The sequence below is a fragment of the Chiloscyllium plagiosum genome, unplaced genomic scaffold (genome assembly GCF_037043375.1).
Source record: "Chiloscyllium plagiosum isolate Xiang-an unplaced genomic scaffold, Cpla_swu_hap1 HiC_scaffold_24, whole genome shotgun sequence".
Lineage (NCBI taxonomy): Eukaryota > Metazoa > Chordata > Chondrichthyes > Orectolobiformes > Hemiscylliidae > Chiloscyllium > Chiloscyllium plagiosum.
Window position 1 is genome coordinate 63970477 of NW_028270162.1, and position 23265 is coordinate 63993741.

The window sequence follows — 23265 nt, forward strand, 5'->3', positions numbered from 1 at the left end:
CTGATTCCCCTTTTTGTTTTAGGTAGGGGTCATGCGCAATCAAGACTCTGTAAAAAGCTTCCTAAATGCAGAATAGGTATTAAACGTGTGGGTTTTATTATTGCCTGTGGTTTTTCCAATTATTTGATGCAATTTGCCAGTCATGTCATATACAACTAAATTCTTGCCCAGGCCAGTAAAAATGTTTTGGTATTTTAGCTTGTTTTTCTTGCGCCTAAATGACTTCCCACTGGTAGTTCATAATCTACCTGCAACACCTTTCTATAACCCACTGGCAATATGTGACGAGCTTATGCCCATTTCTCATCTGCCTATATGTGATGGTCTCTATTTCCTCATTAAGACACAACTTTTAAGATAGTAGCATTCAGGAATACATTCAGACTCCTTTTCCATGTGTACTTTTTAATACAATTAATTTAGTTTGTCGTCATTCTGCTGTAAATCAATTCATTTCTCTGAACTAAAGATGTCGTCTTTGTCATCTATCTGCTCCTGGTTGTGTCAACCATTTGATTTAATCAGTCTCTGCTAATTCCACTTCAACTTTCTTACCTCTACTCTTTGATTTCTCCTGTTTGAACCGGTGATTTTGTGATCTCATTATCACACAGGAAAAATCCCAGGAAATGCTTTCTCCAATAGTTCAGTTGCCTGGGTTTCCACTGACTTTTCAACCGCAGTAGCAGCACTCCTACTTGTGAATCTGCTAAATTGTTAGAAAGGACCAGTATTTCTGGAGCTGAGAATTTGTCCAGTACTTCTACCATGATTTCTCCACTCTTCGCAGAACATTGTAACCTCACTCTACATAGTTGAGCATTTCACTAGCATTAGTAACATTTTTTCTGGCCATAATCCTTCTGAGCTACGTCTCTCCTCATCTTTCAACATCAAAGAAGATCTTGTATCTCTTAGTACTGTAACCTCTTAACCTGCTGCTCCTGTCCTGTGCAAGTAAACTTTATCTTAACCGGTATATGTTTAAGAAGATGTCACTTCCTTGTTAACCAACCTTCGATCACATTGCAGATTCTAGTGCAGCTTTTTAGCCTCCACTGTGCTTTCCATTACCAATCCAACAAAATTCACTCGTTTATCTTTGTTTTCCTACATCTGGTTTCTTAGTGCTTTTCCTAACCCACCAACACCGACTTCATGTGGCCTACTTTATTGCAGTGAAAGCACTGGAGCCTTTTAATTTCTTTCCCCTTCATGGGTTACCTTTTACCTATGGTAAGTTATCCTTATGATCTTCACTAAAATTTATCTTTCCCTTACCATGGGAGGATTTCTTTTTTTTCCCCAATTTCTATCCCTCATGGATTGAAATTGATTTTGATTCATAAATCAAAGTTTGGCATCCAACCATCAGCCATTTCAGCTACTAATCTTACTGTTTTAAATCTGCTCTTCCACATGTGTTCTCACTACCTCTCAGTGAATTTTTAGACGACTCCAAAAAGGTAGTTTCTCTAAGAGCGTGTATAGGTTTGATCTATTTTTAATGCCCTTATCTACCTATCAAAATTACTTTGTTTGATCCTTTCAAACTCAGTGTCGTTTTGACCAGAGTCCCTCTTTAGATTCCTGAAACATTTTTCTGGAGTCTTCATGCACAGGCTCATGTGCACTTAAGATGTCTTTCTTCACCACCTCACATGCCCCAAATACCACCTGTGATAGTGATGTGAATACCTCACTAGCTCTACCTATAAGATTTGTTTAGATCAACAAAGCCCACTTGGTCACTGGCCATTGCATTTGTTTAGCCACCTTTTCAAATGAGATGAAAAAGACTTTTACATTCTTATCAAATTTAGGCAATGTTTGAACATATTTAAACAGATCACCACCAGGCATTTGGCAACCATGGGTTTGCTCATGCCCACTCTCTCCTCACGAAGCTTCCCTTCAGCCTTATCTCCATCCTTTTAAGGTGACTTTCCTGTCTATGTACCAATTTATGAAGTTCAAACTCCCTCTTTTTCTCATTTCCCCTCTCTCCTCCTTTTCTGTCTTCCTCTGTCTTCTCTCTTTGTTCTGCTAAAACGATTGTCTTTTTTTGTTTTGCTAGGGCCTTTCATGCTTTTTCTCTTTCCTCTGCGTTTAATTGTAATTCAAACAGTTTCATTTCTTTTTCTCTTTCGTTTTATATTGCCTCTTCTGAAGCTGTTTCATTCTCAGTTGAATTTTAGCCATCTCCAAAGATTCTGATGGTGTTTCCAGCAAACTTAAACGTTGAGCTACTGCTATAATTGTCTCTCATTTCCTGATGGAAGGAGGCAGCTCCAACTCCAGCTTGACTGTTATTACTTTTGCCTTGTTCACCTTTTGTAAAACCCCCAAAGTCACTCTTCCACCCCCAGAAAACTCTAATGACAGAAAGAGCCATTACTACACCAAGCACTGTTTAAACCAACTGAATTCTAGACCCGGAACAAAAGACACTCGCCACTCGCTGCCTTTGAGTTCAGCAACCATAATCCCACTTTGGAACTTAGAGTCAGAGGGATGGACAGTACGGAAACAGATCCTTCAGTCCAACTCGTAATGCCGACCAGATATCCCAACCCAATCTAGTCCCACCTGCCAGCACCCGGCCCATATCCCTCAACCCTTCCTCTTCATATACCCATCCAAATGCCTCTTAAATGTTGCAATTTTACCACCCTCCACCACATCCTCTGGCAGCTCATTCCATACAGGTACCACCCTCTGCGTGAAAAAGTTGCACCTTGGGTCTCTTTTATATCTTTCCCCTCTCTCCCTAAACCTGTGCCCTCTAGTTCTGAATTCCCCCAAACCAGAGAAAAGACTTTGTTTATTTATCCTATCCATGCCCCTCATAATTTTGTAAACCTCTATAAGGTCACCCCTCAGCCTCTGACACTCCAGGGAAAACAGCTCTAGCCTATTTAACCTCTCCGTATAGCTCAAATCCTCCAACCCTGGCAACATCCTTTTCTGAATCCTTTCAAGTTTCACACCAACCTTCCGAGAGGAAGGAGACCTGACTTGCATGCATATTCCAACAGTGGCCTAACCAATGTCCTGTACAGCCGCAACATGACCTCCCAACTGCTGAAATCAATACTGTGACCAATAAAGGAAAACATACCTTATGCAGCCTTCACCAACCTATCTACCTGCAACTCCACTTTCAAAGAGCTATGAACCTGTACTCCAAGGTCTCTTTGTTCAGCAACACTCCCTAGGACCTTACCATTAAGTGTATAAGTCCTGCTAAGATTTGCCTTCCCAAAATGCAGCACCTCACATTTATCTAAATTAAACACCATCTGCCACTTCTCAGCCCATTGATTCATCTGATCAAGATTCTGTTGTAATCTGAGGTAACCTTCTTCACTGTCCACTACACCTCCAATTTTGGTGTCATCTGCAAACTTGCTAATTATACCTCCTATGCTCACATCCAAATCATTTATATAAATGATGAAAAGTAGTGGACCCACCACTGATCCTTGTGGCACTCCACTGGTCACAGGTCTCCAGTCTGAAAAACGACCCTCCACCACCCTCTGTCTTCTACATTTGAGCCAGTTCTGTATCCAAATTCTCCTTGTATTCCATGAGATCCAACTTTGCTAACTAGTCTATCATGGGGAACCATAGATCACATCTACTGCTCTGGCCTCATCAATCCTCTTTGTTACTTCTTCAAAAATCTCAATCAAGACTGAGACCTGATTTTGCACACGTAAAGCTATGTTGACTATCTCTAATCAGTCCTTGCCTTTCCAAATACATGGAATCCTGAGGGACCGGATGTACCTCCAACAACTTGCCCACCACCGACGTCAGGCTCACTGGTCTATAGTTCCCTTGCTTGTCCTTACCACCTTTCTTAAACAGTGGCACCAAGTTAGCCAATCTTCAGTCTTCTGGCACCTCACCTGTGACTATCGATGATACAAATATCTCAGTAAAAGGCCCAGCAATCACTTCCCGAGATTCCCACAGAGTTCTAGAGTACACCTGATCTGGTGTTGGTGATTTATCCACTTTTATGCATTTCAAGACATCCAGCACTTCCTCCTCTTTTTACTATGGACATTTTTCAAGATGTCACCATCTATTTACCTACATTCTATATCTTCCATGTGCTTTTCCACAGTAAATACTGATGCAAAATACTCGTTTAGTATCTTCCCCCATCTCCTGCGGCTCCACACAAAGGCTGCCTTGCTGATCTTTGAGGGGCCCTATTCTCTCCCTTTATTACCCTTTTGTCCTTAATGTATTTTTAAAAATCCTTTGGATTCTTAACTCTATTTGTCAACTTTTGAACAAATCCCACACTGCGCTCCCAATCTGTTATGGACCGAACCAGACCCCCTCATAACAGTTCAAGAAGGTAGCCTGGACCCTAACTTTGCTCGTTGTTTTAAGCAGGTGTAAGTGGATATTCCAGAAGTGATGTAGCTGGCCCAACCACTGATTTTAAACAAAATAGGATTTATTTACAGACTACTGAATGAAATGCAAACAAAAGAGTATCAAATTTAGAATTACTTGATCTATTTGAAAACCCAGTCGACTCTATAGCAATTTAGTGATGCTGTTTCAAATACTTGCAACATTCCCAGAAATGCCCCCTTGGCAAAAGAAGGTAAATATCAAATACAGTTTCTGACAGGAAAGATGTCAGAGTGAGAGGATCAGCATGGAGTTGCTTCTTTGCACCCCAGCAGCTTCTCTGGGTTCCTAGCTAAAACTTGACCAGCAGCTGCAAACAAAAAAAGCTTGCTCAAGCCAACCCTGGACTGGGAGAATTGGCCACTTCCCTTGTGTGCAATTCTGGTCTCCTTCTTATCGGAAAGATGTTGTGAAACCTGAAAGGGTTCAGAAAAGATTTACAAGGATGTTGCCAGGGTTGGAGGGTTTGAGCTATAGGGAGAGGCTGAACAGGCTGGGGCTGTTTTCCCTGGAGCGTAGGAGGCTGAGGGGTGACCTTATAGAGGTTTACAAAACTGAGGGGCATGGATAGGGTAAATAGGCAAAGTTTCTTTTCTCTGGGGTCAGGGAGTCCAGAACTAGAGGGCATAGGTTTAGGGAGAAAGGGGAAAGATATAAAAGAGACCTAAGGGGCAACTTTTTCATGCAGAGGGTGGTACGTGTATGGAATGAGCTGCCAGAGGAAGTGGTGGAGGCTGGTACAATTGCAACATTTAAAGGGCATTTGGATGGGTATATGAACAGGAAGGGTTTGGAGGGATATGGGCCGGGTGCTGGCAGGTGGGACTAGATTAGGTTGGGATATCTGGTCGGCATGGACAGGTTGGACCGAAAGGTCTGTTTCCGTACTGTACATCTCTGACTCTGTGTTTTTAAAAAAAAACACTTAAAAGCTTTTGTAAGTAGATATTTCCAGACATATAGAAACCTCTGTCTTTATGACCCCTCTGAAAAAATAAATTAGGCACAGCATTATCTTGTTAAAGGAGCACATCGTCACAATGATTTGCATTTTAAATACTGGGATGTCCAGATCCCTTTACATAGAGTTCTGCAATCTGTCTTCCTTTAGATAGATAGTATGCTTATTTTTGATTATTCCTGCCAAAACGTCTTAGTGAGCACCATGTGTTGGGGAGGGGTAGGTTTTTTATTCTTTTGGGCTAATGTAAGTAATAATACCTGTCTGTGAAAGTATGACAAGACAGCTTGGAACCAGTCTTCAAAGACGCAATATTGAAACTGGACCATTAATCTCCGGGGATTGGTAGTCTGTTTTTCATTCAGAAGTTTCTCATTCAATGCGAGCAGGGACAGGAGGAACATGGTGACTGTAAAGTTCCATCAACATGTATGAAATGATGGCAGCTTCTGTAAACCATGAATTGTCCTGGATTTTTAATGGGCTGGTATTCTGTTCTGCAGGTAATAACTGGGTTGTTTCTTTTTATTTAACCCCTCAGGTTGCTGCCCTTCAGAAACGAATCGCAGACATTGTGGAAGTGGCTGCCATGTGTGGAGTGAATATTGTCTGCCTCCAGGAAGCCTGGAGTAAGTGATCCCTCCTTCATAGGATAAGATGCCAGTGTAAACAAAAAGCTGCCTCTGCCATTCAATAAGATCGTGACTGATCTGTTTACATTTCAAATTCCATATTCCCATCTACCCCTAATTAACTTTGATTTATTTTGTCCAACAAGAATCTGTCCAGTTCTTGTTATTCAATGGCTCTGCCCCCCCCCCACTGCCTTCAAAGAACAAATAATAGTACAGCACAGGAGCAGGCCTTTCGGACCTCCAAGCCTGGGCTGACACATTTTTGCCCTTCCATATTAAACCGGCGAACAACAGGTGGGGGGAAAAAAAAAATCCCTCCCCTCTGCCCTAAAACAATGACCCTGAACTTAAAATCAATGCCTCCTTAGTACTAGAGGTCAGACAGCATCAGAGAAGCAGCAAAGTTGACGCTTTCGGTCAGGACCCTTCATCAGGACTGGGGGGGGGGGAGACTCTGAAATAAATAGTGAAGTGGTGGAGCTGGGGGAAGGTAGGTGAGATAGTGGTAAGAGGATGCAGGTAAAGGGTTATTGTGATTGGTCAGTGGGAAGGATGAAGCAGATAGGTGAGAAGGAAGATGGACAGGTTAGGTTAGGTTAGGTCAGGTCAAGGAGATGGGGAGGAAGAGGGGGCTGAACATGGGATGAGGTTGTAGGTGAGTAGATTTTGAAGCTGGTGAACTGTGTTGGAGCCACTGGGCTGTAAGCTCCCGAGGTGGAATGTAGGTGATGTTTCTCCAGTTTGCGTGTGCCGTCATTTTGACAGTGGAGGAGGCCCAGGATGGGCATGTAGCCAGGGGAGTGGTGGGGAAATTGAAATGATTGGCAACCAGAAGGTGGTCTTTCTTCGACCACATCCTGAATTTTTTTTTTTCCAAAATCAAAATGAAGCCACACGCAAACTGGAGGAACAGCACCTCGGGAGCTTAAGTAATACTCAGTTTTCCTGCCAAAATGAGCATCTTCACATTTCCACACATTGTGTGATTGGTCAGATTTTTGCCCACTCATTCAGTCTATCTTATTCTTCTGCAACTGCCTTGCTACTTTTTCATGGCATACTTTCCCACTTTCCTTGGTGTTATCTACAAATTTAGTTTTGTCTTCACTCCCTGATTGAGGTCATTGATATACTTTTTTGGGCCTTAGCACAGATCCTTGGAGGACTCCACTCATGGAACAAATTACTGCACAGGGGTTACAGAGAATTGCCAGGGCAATAAATGCCAGTGACGCTGTCATCCCATGAATGAATTTTTTTAAATGCAGAGGTCACGGAGGATTCAACAGTAATCAGGATAGACAGCAGCTGATATGAGTTCTATGTGGAATGTCACTGCCCTTGTATCAGGCCTAAAGGACAACAAAAGAGGGTGCCGAATACTGTAGGTATGGGGAGGGAGGTGAGGAAGACATAAATCAGCCCATTGACATATATAGAAGAGGTTTAAGGTCCTGTAGTCAGTTTTCATAACTTGGGAGAAAACGTAAACAAGGAAACCTCACATTTCCATGTGCTCGTTAGTACAGGTTGTTCTTCTATCCCATGCATTTTGTTTATGCAAAGTCGCTGTAACTTGATTGATGAATTGGGGACACTGTTTCTAAAGTTGAACTTAGCTGTAACATGATTATATCACCAACCCTTTATGTGCTACTTCTAAAGCAGGATTTTTCTATAATGCAGGGTTGAACAAAAGCTACCTGTATAAGAATTGTAGGGAGCTTTCATATTAACGTGTGGATAGAGTGAAAACTTTGGAAAGAGGGTTTTGGAACCAATTTTGAAACCAGAGGGATCTATTAACGCTCGGTGGGTTGCATCTGAACAGAACTGAAGCTAAGTGTCCTTGCAGGAGGTTGACTGGTGCAGTGGGGATTAGTTTACGTCAATGTGGAGAGGAAGGTTAGTATCTCTAAGAAGCATAGAAGGTGGGAGGAAATGGTTCAGAAACAGACCTGTACAAACAACTGAAGATGTAGGTTTAAATTACACTGTAAATAAGCAATAAATGCTGGTCTAGCAGTAATGTACACATTGTATGTAATTCAAAAAAAAAATCATAGTTAATGATACAGTCCAAGCTGGATGTGAAACTAGAGGCAACTAGGAATGTATGATAGTTTCCTGTAATTTACTAAGGGGAGACCATGGTGGTATGGCCGCTTTTTGATTTGTGTTTAGGTTCCCTTGGGTTCTATACCACCAGTGCTTTACTGGAGGCTCACTGGTGAAGTTGCCTAGTATGTTGACAAAACATCTGAAAACGAGCCTTCTAGCTCAGTGAGCAAATTTACATCCAGAACCCCAACCTGAGCTACCAATCTTCTCAAAACTTGCTAATTCTGAGGGACATTTAGGCAGGGCTTAATCAAATACAATCTGTATTGTTTGTTAAAGGGAGATTGGTGTCTGACCAATTAGATTGAACTTTTCAAAGTAGCCATTAGATGTGTAGATGAAGACAATACTTCTGATGTAGTCTATGTGGACTTCTGATACGGTCCCTCATGGGAGACCAATAGAAAAAGTAAAAGCCCATGGAAACCAAGGAAATTTGGCAAATTGGATCAACGATTGGTTGATTGGCAAGATGCAGATGGTGATGGTTGTAGGGTGTTTTTTTTGACTCTAAGTCAATGACCAGTGGATGATATTAACTTCCCCAGTATTGAATGGGACTCCCTTAGTGTCAGAGGCTTGGATGGGTCGGAATTTGTAGTGTACCTACCGTAGGTTTTCTTGAAAGTATATGCAGATAGTCTCACTAGGAAAGAGGCCATACTAGACCTTCTATTGGAGAATGATAACCTGGCCAGGTTCAAAGTTTCAGTGGGGAAGCATTTTGGGAATGGTGATCATAATTTAGTAAATTTTAAAATAGCTTGTGGCTAAGGATAAGATTGTTCCACAGATGAAAGTGCTAAATGGAAGGGAAGGCTAATTGCAACAGTATTAGGCAGGAACTGGGGAAATTAGATTGGTGGCAACTGTTTGAAGTAAATTCACATCTGACGTGTGGAAATCATTTTAAAGACCAGCTGATCAGAGTTCAGGACTAGCATGTTTCTGTAAGGATAAAATGTAAGGACAGCAAGCTTCAGAAACCCTGGATGATGAGATATTGAAAGTTTAGACAAAAAGAAAAAGGAAACATATGTAAGATTTAAGAAATTGAGATCAGACAAGGCTTTTGAGGAATATAAAGGGAGCAGAAGAGAACTTAAACAAGGAATTAGAAAGACTAAAAGGGGCCATGAAGTATTTTTGGAATGTAGGATTAAAGACAGTCCCAATGTATTTTTTATATATAAACTGTTATGATATGGAAGTCGAGCCCCTCTGTTAATTAAAACCAACCCAGAAAAGCTTGCTTCGTTCTGTAATCTGTTAAAAGTGAGTGTGAGAGAGAGAACTCCTAATTTCCACTATCTAAAGAAAAATGACTTATTTTCCTAACTCTAATAGTGAACGCTAAACAAAACCCTATTAACAAAGTGAACACTCTTTTTTTCTTAACTAATTACTATCTGACCCTAACTCGATAAAAATGTTGCTGCAATAACACAATTATTGAACATTACATTAACTTAATCTCAAGTCTGTCTTCTCCACTGTCTCCAATCTTCTGTCTACTGGTCTCCCTTAGACGTCATCTTTCTTTCTACTGCAAGAATATTTACAGGAAAAGATAGCTTTCGATAGAGAGTGCCTTTTTATTTCTTTTGAGAGCAAGATGTTAGATGGGCAGTTAGCTCTTCAGCTCTACGGCAGTGGATCGACTGTTCAGTGACAGTTGTTCTGACCAATTTTCAAAATGGCCCCATTTTATATCCCCCCCCCCCCCCAACAATGTGCCCTGTCATTGGTCCGATGTGTCTACAGTAAATTCAAACTCAATTGAGTTTTAGTATCCTGGACATAATTTATTTAATTGGTTAAATTTGAATTGTAGTCAAAACAACAACCATTTAACAGCCAATTGTTCTGTGTATCTATTTGAAACGGCCTATCTCTTAGCTGTTCTGGCAGCTTGGTGTACTTTAAATTTACATTAAAATTCAGAAAACACTTTCTATCTTGAAGTGAACATAAACACTTTTGACTTCGTAACAATATATAAAAAATATTAACACCGAGAGGATAGCTAGGGAAAGAGTAGGTCTACTCTAGGATGAAGGATGAATTTGTGCACAGAGTCAGAGGCTGAGGTGCTTAATGAGTATTTGGCATCAGTATTCACCAAGAAGGACACAGATTATGGTAAGATATGGGATGGGTATGTTGATATTCTAGGGCATATCTCTATTAAGGAGGAGGTGGTGTTGGGTCTTTTTTTTAAAAGTGATAAGTCCCCAGGGCCTGATGGGTCTATCCCGGGATACTGAAGGAAGCAAGGGGGAAGATTGCTGGGGCCTTGACAGAGATCTGTGTTATACTCTTTTAACCACTGATGAGGTCACAGAAGACCGCAGATTAGCCAGTTTTTTGTTCCTTTGTTTAAGAAGGGCAACAGGAATAATCCAGGAAATTATAGGCCAGTGAGCCTTGCAGCTGTGGGGAGGGAACATAAGAACCAGGAGCAGGCTGTCAGGCCCTTCGAGCCTGCTTCGCCAATCAATAAGATCATGGCTAATTTTTTCATGCACTCAGCTCTACTTAACCACAGTTTCACCATATCCCTTAATTCCTTTATTTTTCAAAAAAGTATCTACCTTAGCTTTTAAAGGATTACTGAATCGCTAATTACTTCCCTGGGCAAGGAATACCATAGATTAACAACCTTCTGAGTGAAGAAGTTCCTTCACAGTTCAGTTCTAAACCTGTTTCCTGTAATCTTGCCCTTTCCTCCTAGTTTCACCTGCTAGTGGAAACATCCTATCTATTCCTATTTTATCGATTCCCTTAATTTTATGTTTCTATAAGGTCCCCCCCCCCCTCATTCTTCTGAATTCCAATGAATATAATTCCAATCTATTCAACCTCTCCTCATAAGCCAACCCCCTCAACTCCGGAATCAACCTAGCGAACCTCCTCTGCACCCCTTCCAGTACCAGTACATCCTTTCTCAAATAAGGAGACCAAATCTGCACACCACACTCCAGGTGTGGCCTACCAGCACCCTGTACAGCTGCAACATACCCTCTCTGCTTTTAGTTACTGGAGAAGATTCTTAGGGACATGACTTACCTGCATTTGGAAAAGATGACTTACTTGGGATAGTCAAGACGACTTGATGCGCAGGCAGGTGGAGGGGAGGTGATCTTGTCTCACAAAGTTGATTGAGTTTTTTAAGTCATGAAGATGATTGAGGATAGGACAGTAGCTGTTGTCCACATGAACTTTGCTAAAGTGTTTGACAAGATTCCTAATGGTAGACTGGTCCAGAAGGTTGTTTTGTGGGGTCCATGGTGAATTCGGAAGTTGGATACAAAATTGGCTTTCGTAGAAGACAGAGTGTAGTTGTGAAGGCTGTTTTCTGACTGGAGGTCTGAGACCAATAATGTTCTGCAGCCTCTGTCATCCAAATCATACATAACAATGTAGAAGGTCTAATTAGTAAGTTTGCAGACCTCATCAAAATTGGAGTTGTGGATTGTGAGGAAGTTTGTCAAAGCATTATATTGATCAGTTGGAAAGTTAGGTCGAGAAGTGGCAGATGAAATTTAATCTGGACAAGTGTGAGGTGATACATTTTGGGAGGCCAATTACAAGAGGAAAGTATTCTGTAAATGGTAGGATCCTTAAGAGCATTATTGTATAGAAGGATCTTTGGGTGCAAGTCCATAGCTTCCTGAAAGTGGATAAAGTGATAAAGAAGCCATATAGCATCCTCAGTTGGGGCATTGTGTATAAAAGGTGGTAGGCCAAGTTGCAACTGTACAAAGCTTTAGGCCACATTTAGACTATATTGCACAGTTCAGGTTGCCACACAATAGGAAGGATGTGAAGGCTTTTGAGAGGGTGTTGTCTGGATTGGAGTGTATTTGTTATAAGGATAAGTTGTTTTCGTTGGAGCGTCAAAGACTGAGGGGTGATCTGATAGTATGAGGGGACTGGATAGGGTGGGTAGTCAAGTCTTTTTCCCAGGATGGGAATGTCAAATACTGAGGGGCATGATTTCAGGTGAGAGGGGGAAAAGTTTAAAGGAGCTGTGTGGGGCAGGTTTTTTAAACAGAGGGTGGTAAGTGCCTGGAGCATGCTGTCACAGGAGGTGGTAGATACAATAGCAAATTTAAGAGGCATGTAGACAGGTACATGAACAGGCTTGGAATGGTGGGGATATTGGCCATATGTAGGCTAATAGGATTAGTATAGAATGGCATCATGGTCAGTAGAAACATAGATAATGAGTTGAAGGGTCTGAACCTGTGCTATACTGTTCTGTGATCCATATTCTATGTTGTGATGCCAAAGAAGACAAAACTCTGGGTGAAGTGCTGGAAAATGGGATTTCAACAGCTAGATGGTTGTTATTGACTGATGTGGACACAATGAGCCACAGGGCCTCTTTCTGTTCAAAAAAGGGAATAGGGATGACCCCGGGAATTACAGGCCAGTTAGTCTTACTTTGGTGGTAGGTAAAGTAATGGAAAGGGTACTGAGGGATAGGATTTATGAGTATCTGGAAAGGGACTGCTTGATTAGGGACAGCCAGCATGGATTTGTGAAGGGTAGGTCTTGCCTTACAAGTCTGATTGAATTCTTTGAGGAGGTGACCAAGCATGTGGATGAGGGTAGAGCAGTGGATGTAGTATACATGGATTTTAGTAAGGCATTTGATAAGGTTCCCCATGGTAGGCTTATGCGGAAAGTCAGGAGGCATGGGATAGAGGGAAATTTGGCCAATTGGATAGAAAACTGGCTAACCGGTCGAAGTCAGAGAGTGGTGGTAGATGGTAAATATTCAGCCTGGAGCCCAGTTACAAGTGGAGTTCCGCAGGGATCAATTCTGGGTCCTCTGCTGTTCGTAATTTTTATTAATGACTTGGATGAGGGAGTCGAAGGGTGGGTCAGTAAATTTGCAGATGATACGAAGATAGGTGGAGTTGTGGATAGTGAGGAGGGCTCTTGTCGGCTGCAAAGGGACTTTGATATGATGCAGAGCTGGGCTGAGGAGTGGCAGATGGAGTTCAACCCTGCCAAGTGTGAGGTTGTCCATTTTGGAAGGACAAATAAGAATGCAGAATACAGGGTTAACGGTAGGGTTCTTAGTGAGGTGGAGGAACAAAGGGATCTTGGGGTCTATGTTCATAGCTCTTTGAAAGTTGCCACTCAGGTGGATAGAGCTTGTAAGAAGGCCTATGGTGTATTAGCGTTCATTAGCAGAGGGATTGAATTCAAGAGTCGTGAGGTGATGTTGCAGCTGTACAGGACTTTGGTTAGGCCACATTTGGAGTACTGTGTGCAGTTCTGGTCGCCTCACTTTAGGAAAGATGAGGAAGCTTTGGAGAGGGTGCAGAGGAGATTTACCAGGATGTTGCCTGGAATGGAGAATAGGTCGTACGAGGATAGGTTGAGAGTGCTCGGCCTTTTCTCATTGGAACGGCGAAGGATGAGGGGTGACTTGATAGAGGTTTATAAGATGATCAGAGGAATAGATAGAGTAGACAGTCAGAAACTTTTTCCCCGGGTACAACAGAGTGTTACAAGGGGACATAAATTTAAGCTGAAGCTTGGAAGGTATAGGGGAGATGTCAGGGATGGGTTCTTTACCCAGAGAGTGGTGGGGGCATGGAATGCGCTGCCTGTGGGAGTGGTAGAGTCAGAATCTTTGGTGACCTTTAAGCGGCAATTGGATAGGTACATGGATGGGTGCTTAAGCTAGGACAAATGTTCGGCACAACATCGTGGGCCAAAGGGCCTGTTCTGTGCTGTATTGTTCTATGTTCTATGTTCTAGATGTCTATGGCTGTTGGTGTGCAATGACCACACACGGGCACCTCCCACTTATTAAAACGGAGTTTGGGGCACTATTCCAATAGTGACAGACTTAAGCACACAACCATCATAGCTGAGAAACTGGGGTGAGGATGTAACTGGAGGAAAACACCAACTGAAGGAAGTAGGTAGCATGTGATCAACTCACCAGCACCACCTACCCTGCAGATCAGGATTTGGACTGATTGGCCATCTCTGAAACAAATTAGTTGGAGGCCAGAGTGTGACTGTGTATCTTACCATTCAGTTTGATTTTTGGTGGTGAAGGAAGGTAGCAGAATTTAGATATGTCACCATCGTACCCAATTGTGTGCCCAAACTCAGCATCTTCAGTTGCAGAAGATTCTTTTAGTCAGCTTTGTTAGTAGTGGGATTGAGTACAAAAGGAAGGAACTCATTCTAAACCTTTGTAAAACATGTTTGCTGATATTGTCAGGTGACCTCTCTAAATATGCAGAATCATTCCTGTTGGAAAACCAAACTCTGTTCCCAATGTCCTTCCAAACTTCTGCTCCATCTCCAACCCCATCCAAAGCCCTCAAATATGTTGGCACATCTTTTCAAGAGCTCCAAGTTCGAATCCCTCCAGTCAGATTTCCTTCCCTACCATAGTATCAAAACTTTCAAAAGCTTTCCTGGCTGCCCTTTGGAAACTGGGTGTTTTTAGATTAGATTGGATTCCTTTATGTGTAGAAACAGGCCCTTCAGCCCAACATGTCCACACCGACTGTCCGAAGAGTAACCCACCCAGATCCATTTCTCTCTGACTAATGCACCTAACACTATAGGCAGTTTAGAACAGCCAATCCACTTGACCTGCACATCTTTGGACTGTGGGAGGAAACCGGAGCACCTGGAGGAAACCCACGCAGACACTAGGAGAATGTGTAAACTCCACACACAGTCTCCACACAGGTTCTGAAAGTCTCTGCTGTCTTTGTCTGCATCTATTACCCCTCCATTCCCATTTAAGCAATTCTAGCCTTCTCATCCCAGACTTCCCCTGTTGTTCTTTCTCTACCACTTTCAACAGCATCAAACCAAGCCAGTTCTACCTTTCTTCAGCTGTGAATGAGAGTCATTCAGCTGAAAGCATTAACTTTGTTTCTGTTTAATCCTCTCCACACAATTCCTCCTCTGAGTATTTGACATATTCCACATGTATTTTTCAATATTTACTTGGAGCAGTGTTTTATTGTATTTCTTCATCAGAACTCATTGCAATGTTTCATTTTCTAGCTATGCCATTTGCTTTCTGTACAAGAGAAAAACTGCCATGGACAGAATTTGCTGAATCTGCAGAAGATGGTCAGACAACACGGTTTTGCCAAGAGGTGAGTAGTTTCCCAAAGTTACAAGGAGAACCTTTTACATGGTTTTGGTGGAAGACATTAAGAACTGCATAGCATTTGATTTTAAACTAATTCCAAGACACTGAACAAAAGTGATGTCAATAGATATGTTCTTAACACAGCCACTGAAGGTGATATGGGTTCAAACAAGCATTCCTTAATCTAGAAATTAGGTCAAAGGAGCATCTTAAAAAGGAGAGGAAGGTGAGAAGAAATTCTAGTTTGGGTGGCGAAGCAGCCAAAATATGGCCACCAGTTGTTGAGTGAATCAAATCAGGTTTGTGTAAGCATTAGGGCAGTGTAGGTTTCTCGAGTATAAGGGCTGGTGAAAATTGTGCAGATAGGGATTACACAGAGGAGGTCAGATCCATAAAACCAGTAAGAGTGAGAGGTCAGTGAGTGGCTAACCCCAGTGCAAACCTTGTCAGTATTTAAAAAGGCTGAAAAAGTTAATACCCGCAGACAGCTGGTAGTGAGTAGGCCTTAATGTAGAGAAAAGCATGAAGGAAAGTTGAGAGTTCCATCTTTAACAAAACTGATTTTTTAAACTTATCCTAAATTTAAGACAAGAGCATTTTAGGACTGACTGGGAGTTCCCAGTGTGTGGGGGAAATCTCGGACATTCCTGGATGACCACACTTGCAGGAAGTACCATCAGTCTGTTCAGTATGCACTCTTGGCTTTGGAGCTTCAGTGTCACCTGGAGACTCAGCAATACAACTGCGAGGTTGGGAATTATGTGAATAGATGTAGTCATCCCACCAGCCTAAGAAAGTGCAGTCAGAGGGAATGGGTTACTGTCAGCCAGAAAAAGGAAGTTAGGCAGGTAGTAGGAATGTTCCAAAGAATATCTCACTCAAGAACGACTTTTCTGTGTTAGAAAACGGTGAACATGACAGTTCCTCTGGGGAGTGCAGCCAGAGCCCAGCTGTAGAAAGGAAGAACAATAGGAGACTCTATTAATAGAAACATGACTCTAAGATGGTGTGCTGGCTTGTAGTAGTAGGGTCAATGATGTAATTGGCTGTGGAGCATTGTGAAGGGGGATTGTGAACAGTCAGATCATCGTTCATACAGGGACTGATGATATCAATAGAAAGTGTGTGTCATACAGCAAGAATTTACGGAGCTAGGTAGCAGATTGAAAAACAGAAACTCTAAGGTTGTAATCTATGGATTACTCAGTGCCACGTGCCAGAGAGTTGAAGTAGGGGCGAAGGCTTTAGATTCCTGGATCTTTGCCTCTGTTTCTGAGGAATATAGGACCTGTAGAAGTCTGTTGAGCTGCAACTAAACCAAAATGGGATTGACATTTTGCTGAGGGTAGGTGTGGGCAATGTGTAGTGTTATTGAGGAATTTAAGCTAATGTGGCAGTGAGGGATGCACAGATAATGGAAAGGTTTGCAGCTACGTAAACATTCAGTCCCAGAGAGAGAAAGATGGAGCTATCACTCTGCTACATTGTGACTATTGACAGAAGATCTCACCATACTGGAGTCATTTCTTGAACAAAACCTGTTGCCGCTGCCTTGCTGATCTGTGTGTGTCCCATGTTTTAAATGTAACAGAAGCTTGTTACATTAAAGGCTTTCTTTATTTTGTAAAAACAAGTGATGCACATAAAAGTTTAAAGGAAAAGTAAAGTCAGTCTAGAAGGCAGTGTGTATAAAATTTGGAACACATCTAGAAATTTCCAGAAAAGTTCAGCAGGCCTGGCAGCATCTGTGGAGAAAAATGAGTGTTAATGTTTTGGATCCTGTGACCATTCCTCAGAACTAATGGTGGCTAGGAAAATGTGGGTTTTTGTGCAGAAGATAGGGTAGGGGAGGAGGTAAGGAATAAATGATAGGTGGAGATAGAGCCCAAAGAGAGAAAAGAACAATTCCACAAAAGTGGATAATGATCAGGCCGGGAGGGTGAATAGCTATTAATGGGGACTGTTAGTGGCTAACAATGGGTTGTGTGTAATAGCAGACCATGTTATAACAAGGCCTGGTGTGTGGGGTTAGGGGTAAGTACATGAGACAGCTCAAGCCATAAAATTGTTGAACTTAATATTGAGTCCACAAAACTGTAGAGTTCCAAGTGGAAAATGAGGTGCTGTTCTTCCAGCTTGCACTGAGCTTTGCTGTATAAAATGTGGGTTCCTCCAGGGCCACTCCGCTTCTCGTCTCCTTTAAAGTCTTGGTTCAGACATGGACAGAAGAGTTGAATTCCGGAGGTAAGGGGAGAATGACAGACCTTGACATCAAGGCAGTATTTGACTGAGTGTGGTATCAAAGAACTCTCGCAAAACTGGAGTCAGTGGAAACTGGAGAGAAGATTCTCAAATGATTTGGAGTCATACCTGGCACATTGGATAATAAAGATCCAGGATATCTCTGCAGGAATTCCTCAGGATAGTACCCTAGTCCCAACCATCCTCAGTTGCTTCATCAATGACCTTTCCTCCTCCATTAGGTCAAACGTGGAAATGTTTGGTGATTGCACAATGTTCAGCACCATTCATGACTCAGTTCATGTTCAGAAGCAGTTAATGTTCAAATACAGTATTCAGGCTTGGGCTGAAGTGTGGTATGATATGTTGTTTGCATAAATGCAAGGCAACGGCCATCTCCAACAAAGAATCTCTCAACTTTATAGAACATAGAACATAGAACATAGAAGAATACAGCGCAGTACAGGCCCTTGGGCCCTCGATGTTGCGCCGATCCAAGCCCACCTAAACTACACTAACCCACTATCCTCCATATACCTATCCAATGCCCTCTTAAATGCCCATAAAGAGGGAGAGTCCACCACTGTTACTGGCAGGGCATTCCATGAACTAACGACTCGCTGAGTGAAGAACCTACCCCTAACATCAGTCCTATATCTACCCCCCCTTAATTTAAAGCTATGCCCCCTTGTAATACCCGACTCAATACGCGGGAAAAGGTTCATACTGTCGACCCTATCTAACCCCCTAATCATCTTGTACACCTCAATCAAGTCACCCCTAAACCTTCTTTTCTCTAGTGAAAACAGCCCCAAGTGCCTCAGTCTTTCCTCATACGATTTTCCTTCCATACCAGGCAACATCCTGGTAAACCTCCTCTGCACCCGTTCCAATGCCTCCACATCCTTCCTATAGTATGGCGACCAAAACTGCACACAATATTCCAGATGCGGCCGTACCAGAGTCTTATACAACTGCAAACTTATATAATGGAACACTATTCTTCTCCCCACAGCACCAGAGACCCGGGTTTGATTCCAGCCTGGGGATACTGTCTCTGTGGAGTTTGCACATTCTGCCAGTGTCTGCTCCGGTTTCCTCCTATAATCCAAAGATGTGCAGATTGGGCAATTTAGCATAGCCAATTCACCTAATGTGTCCAGGGATGTGTAGGTTAGGTGCATTAGCCAGGGGAAATGTAAAGTAATAGGGTAATGGATCTGGGTGGAATACTCTTTGGAGGGTCAGTGTGGACTTGTCGGACCGAAGGCCTGTTTCCACACTGTGTAGTAATTCTAATTAATATTCATGTGATGACCTACCATTTTATTTGTTTCGCCACTTTCTCAAGTGAAATGAAAAAGGCTCCTACGTTCTTCTCATCAAACTTTGAAACACTTAAACACATTTAAACAGATCCCCATCAGGCTTTTGGCTATGATAGGTTTGCTCTACAGCACTGTCCCCATCAATACTCCTACCTTTGTCTCCACTGTTTTAAGTTGACTTTCCGCCTTCCGCAAAGACTGTTCTCTCTGTGACTACCTGGTCAGGTCCACGCCCCCCTACGACCCACCCTCCCATCCTGGCACTTTCCCCTGCGACCGCAGGAACTGTAAAACCTGTGCCCACACCTCCTCCCTCACCTCTATCCAAGGCCCTAAAGGAGCCTTCCACATCCATCAAAGTTTTACCTGCACATCCACTAATATCATCTATTGTATCCGTTGCTCCCGATGCGGTCTCCTCTACATTGGGGAGACTGGGCGCCTCCTAGCAGAGCGCTTTAGGGAACATCTCCGAGACACCCGCACCAATCAACCAAATCGCCCAGTGGCTCAACATTTCAACTCCCCCTCCCACTCTGCCGAGGACATGGAGGTCCTGGGCCTCCTTTGCCGCTCCCTCACCACCAGACGCCTGGAGGAAGAACGCCTCATCTTCCACCTCGGAACACTTCAACCCCAGGGCATCAATGTGGACTTCAACAGTTTCTTCATTTCCCCTTTCCCCACCTCATCCTAGTTTCAAACTTACAGCTCAGCACTGTCCCCTTGACTTGTCCGACCTGCCTAGCTCCTTTTCCACCTATCCACTCCACCCTCTCCTCCCTGACCTATCACCTTCATCTCCTCCCCCACTCACCAATTGTACTCTATGCTACTCTCTCCCCACCCCCACCCTCCCCTAGCTTATCTCTCCACGCTTCAGGCTCTCTGCCTTTATTCCTGATGAAGGGCTTTTGCCCAAAACGTCGATTTCGCTGCTTGTTGGATGCTGCCTGAATTGCTGTGCTCTTCCAGCACCACTGATCCCGAATTTCCCCTCTCATTTCCAAAAAGTTCAAAACGGCTCTCTTTCTGGCTCTCTTTCTGGCTCTCTTTCTGGCTCTCTCCACAACTCTGCCAAACCTTGTCATCGGCAAACTCACTAACCTACCCTTCCACTTCCTCATCCAAGACATTTATAAGGTACTCAGCCATGGGCAACCTTATCAAATGGTCAGGCAGCATCTAGGGAACAGGAGAATCGACGTTTCGGGCATTAGCCCTTCTTCAGGAAGAAGGGCTAATGCCCGAAACGTCGATTCTCCTGTTCCCTAGATGCTGCCTGACCTGCTGCGCTTTTCCAGCAACACATTTCCATCTCTGATCTCCAGCATCTGCAGACCTCACTTTCTCCCCAACCTTATCAAATGCCTTGTTCACATCCATTTACACCACATCCACTGCTCTACCTTCCTCAATGTGTTTTGTCACATCCTCAAAAAATTCAGAAAGGCTTGAGGCATGACCTGGCCTTCTCAAAGCCAGGCTGATTATCTCTAACCTCTTTCAGAATCCTCTCCAATAATTTGCTCACCACCCACTTGTTATGGATCAGACCAAGCCCCCTTTAAATAAACTAAAAGTGACGGTCTGGACAATCTCCTTGATATATTTGAAGGGAAGTATAAGGTGATGTGTTTCAGATGTGATTCAATTGATTTAAACTACTTGGCTCTAAGCAAAACACACTTTTTTTCTTACTCTACAATTAAAATATGAAGAAAAGAATTAGTATAACTTTAACTCTATTGGAAAACTTAACAGAATATAAAATTATTTAACTACTAAACAGCAACTGTTCCAGTATAGTAACATCCCATAAACACATAAAAGGGGGAAAGTGAGGGCTGCAGATATTGGAGATCAGAGTTAGTGTGGTGCTGGAAAAGCACAGCCCCTTAGGCAGCATTCAAGGAGTAGGAGAATTAACATTTTGAGCATTATCCTCAGATGCTGCCTGACCGGCTGTTCTTTTCCAGCACATTGCTCTTCGACATCCATAAACACACCCTAGGCAAAGTCAGTAAAATATCTTGTCTCGCATGCAATTCTAGCAACAGTGAGAACACCTAAGCTTTCAGCTGTAGATAAGAGATATATAGCTGCTTCCCCACAACTATCTTAACAGTAAAATTCAAATTTGGTTATGTTTTAGTATCTTGGGGCATAATTTAAACTGGCTAAATTTGAATTGCTAGTTGTTTCATAGCCAAATGTTACATTTTTTAATTTCCCAGCACATTTTGTGCCTGCTAGATGTTTACCAGTTTTCACTCTCTAAGATACAGTAGATGCCTACAACTTCATAACAATAGTTTGGTCACACCTCCCTGTTTTTAAAAAAAAAAAATCAATATACAAAGATGGCTTCATTTTTTTTAAAGCCCTTTAGTCTTTTGCTATGAGTATACTACATATACACTACACTGACTCTAAGCATGCACTCATTCAATACTGCAGTCCATTTCTTCCACCACTAAACACCTTTGTACTTCAACAAAGTCATGACAATGCGTTAGGAGAAAGTGAGGACTACACATGCTGGAGATCAGCTGAAAAATGTGTTGCTGGAAAAGCGCAACAGGTCAGGCAGCATCCAAGGAGCAGGAGAATCGACATTTCAGGCATAAGCCCTTCTTCAGGAATGAGGCAGGTGTGCCAAGCAGGCTAAGATAAAAGGTAGGGAGGAGGGACTTGGGGGAGGGGCGTTGGGATTGCGATAGGTGGAAGGAGGTTAAGGTTGTGGAAGGAGCAATGTGGTTGACTCTTAACTGCCCTCTGGGCAATTAGGGAAGGGGAATAAATGCTGGCCTCGGCAGCAATGCCTTCATCCTTTGAATGAATTAAAAAAAACTTAGATTAACAAACTTTCGGATTTCAGTTTTGAATATACTTAACAACCCAGCCTCAACAATTGTCTGCAGTAAAGAAATCACAAATTCACAACCCTCTGAGAGAAGTAATTTCTCCTCATCCAAGTCTTAAATACCACTGTAAGGTAGTTGTTGAGGTGAAATGCTTGACATTTTAATATTTGTAAAGGCACCATTTGAAGTATTTCATGCATAGGTTAATACAGTTCATGTTTTTCTTTTGTCTAATGTTCTAAAGTTTTCTGTTAGAAGTATATTGCTAGACTCTTGTGAATATGCTGAGTGACTGTCTAATATGATAAAGAAAAAGTAAAAATAAAACTTCTGGTATACCGAGGCATGTCTCTTCTGACCAGCATCATCAGCTGCAATCAGAACAATAGTCAAGAAAATAAAAGGTAAACTGAAGTTGAGACCATAGCCGTAAGTGTATTTAATTGCCAAATGCTGTTCTGAAATGCCATATTCTGATGTACTTCTGTCCTAGATTTTGTTACTCAGCCAACTTCGTTTCCATGTTGTCACTTTGACAATGTCTGTGTATACTCCATTAACCCCACTGTTGTCATCAACCTTCATTGACCCATAGTGTCTTCAAATGCATCTCTTCTGGTCCTGGTGAGATATCAATGTTATTTATCAAAAGTCTTTCCAGTGTCTATTATTAACTTACCTTCTAACAAGTGTCTCAACTACCTCCTCTTTCACCTTGAATTTTGCCATGCCCTGTTCCTCTGTGCAAATCTTGTATTTTAGTCCTGAATTGGTCCCAGTATCCTCCTTCCTACCTTTTTGTGTACAAAAAAACGTTCTTTAGTTCCCTGTTAATGTCAGTCGTCATATACTCTGTCCAAACTCATAATAATTTTGAATAATCCTCAACTCTTGCCATTTTACATTAGCTATTAGTCTCTTCTCATATTCACTCTTTTTGCTTTTGATTTATTTTTGTTTCCCCTCTCAACTATCTAAATTCAGCCTGTTTTAGGAGCTAGAGGTCAGACCTGCTTTTTATTTTGCTTTTAGCCTAGTATTGTGCTGACAGTCAGGGAACGAATCTAACCTTTCCTGATGGGTTTAGCTTCATACCATATCACATGATGTACTTTCCTAATTGAGCTGCATGTTGTGATGGATTTTTATTGCCAAAATCTATAATAATTGCAACGGGGGACAAACTATAGTTCAGCAATTATTTTGTCATTTGTGCTTTTTGATCCGTTTTTTTTTTTCAGTCAGTATTATTTATTTATTTTTGCTAAGTTCAATTTTGTGTACTCTAATAATGCACAAGGTCATGTCTATAAGTGAGTAATTGGTTTAAGGAGCTCTTGAAGGGATGTCTAGCCAATGCATAGAGATGGATTTTGACTGACTTGATATTATTCATTGACGAGAATGTAAGTGGCAAGAATCCTTTTGTTAAAAGTCAAAGATGTTGGCTCTGACTGCAGTTTGTTGCATGAATAATCTTAATGGCTTCCAACCCCTTCAAATCAGTTAGAAATCCCATCTG

The 23265-nt window shown here is 42.2% G+C and overlaps 1 protein-coding gene across 1 annotated transcript in view; it reads left to right on the forward strand.

Annotated features, from left to right (window-relative positions):
* upb1 (ureidopropionase, beta) overlaps positions 1 to 23265 on the forward strand; it is a 175146-nt gene that overhangs the window by 40517 nt on the left and 111364 nt on the right. The window contains exons 3-4 of the mRNA XM_043716199.2: positions 5943 to 6030; positions 15217 to 15311. Coding sequence (XP_043572134.1) covers positions 5943 to 6030; positions 15217 to 15311 — 183 coding nt within the window. The remainder of the gene's footprint in view (positions 1 to 5942; positions 6031 to 15216; positions 15312 to 23265) is intronic.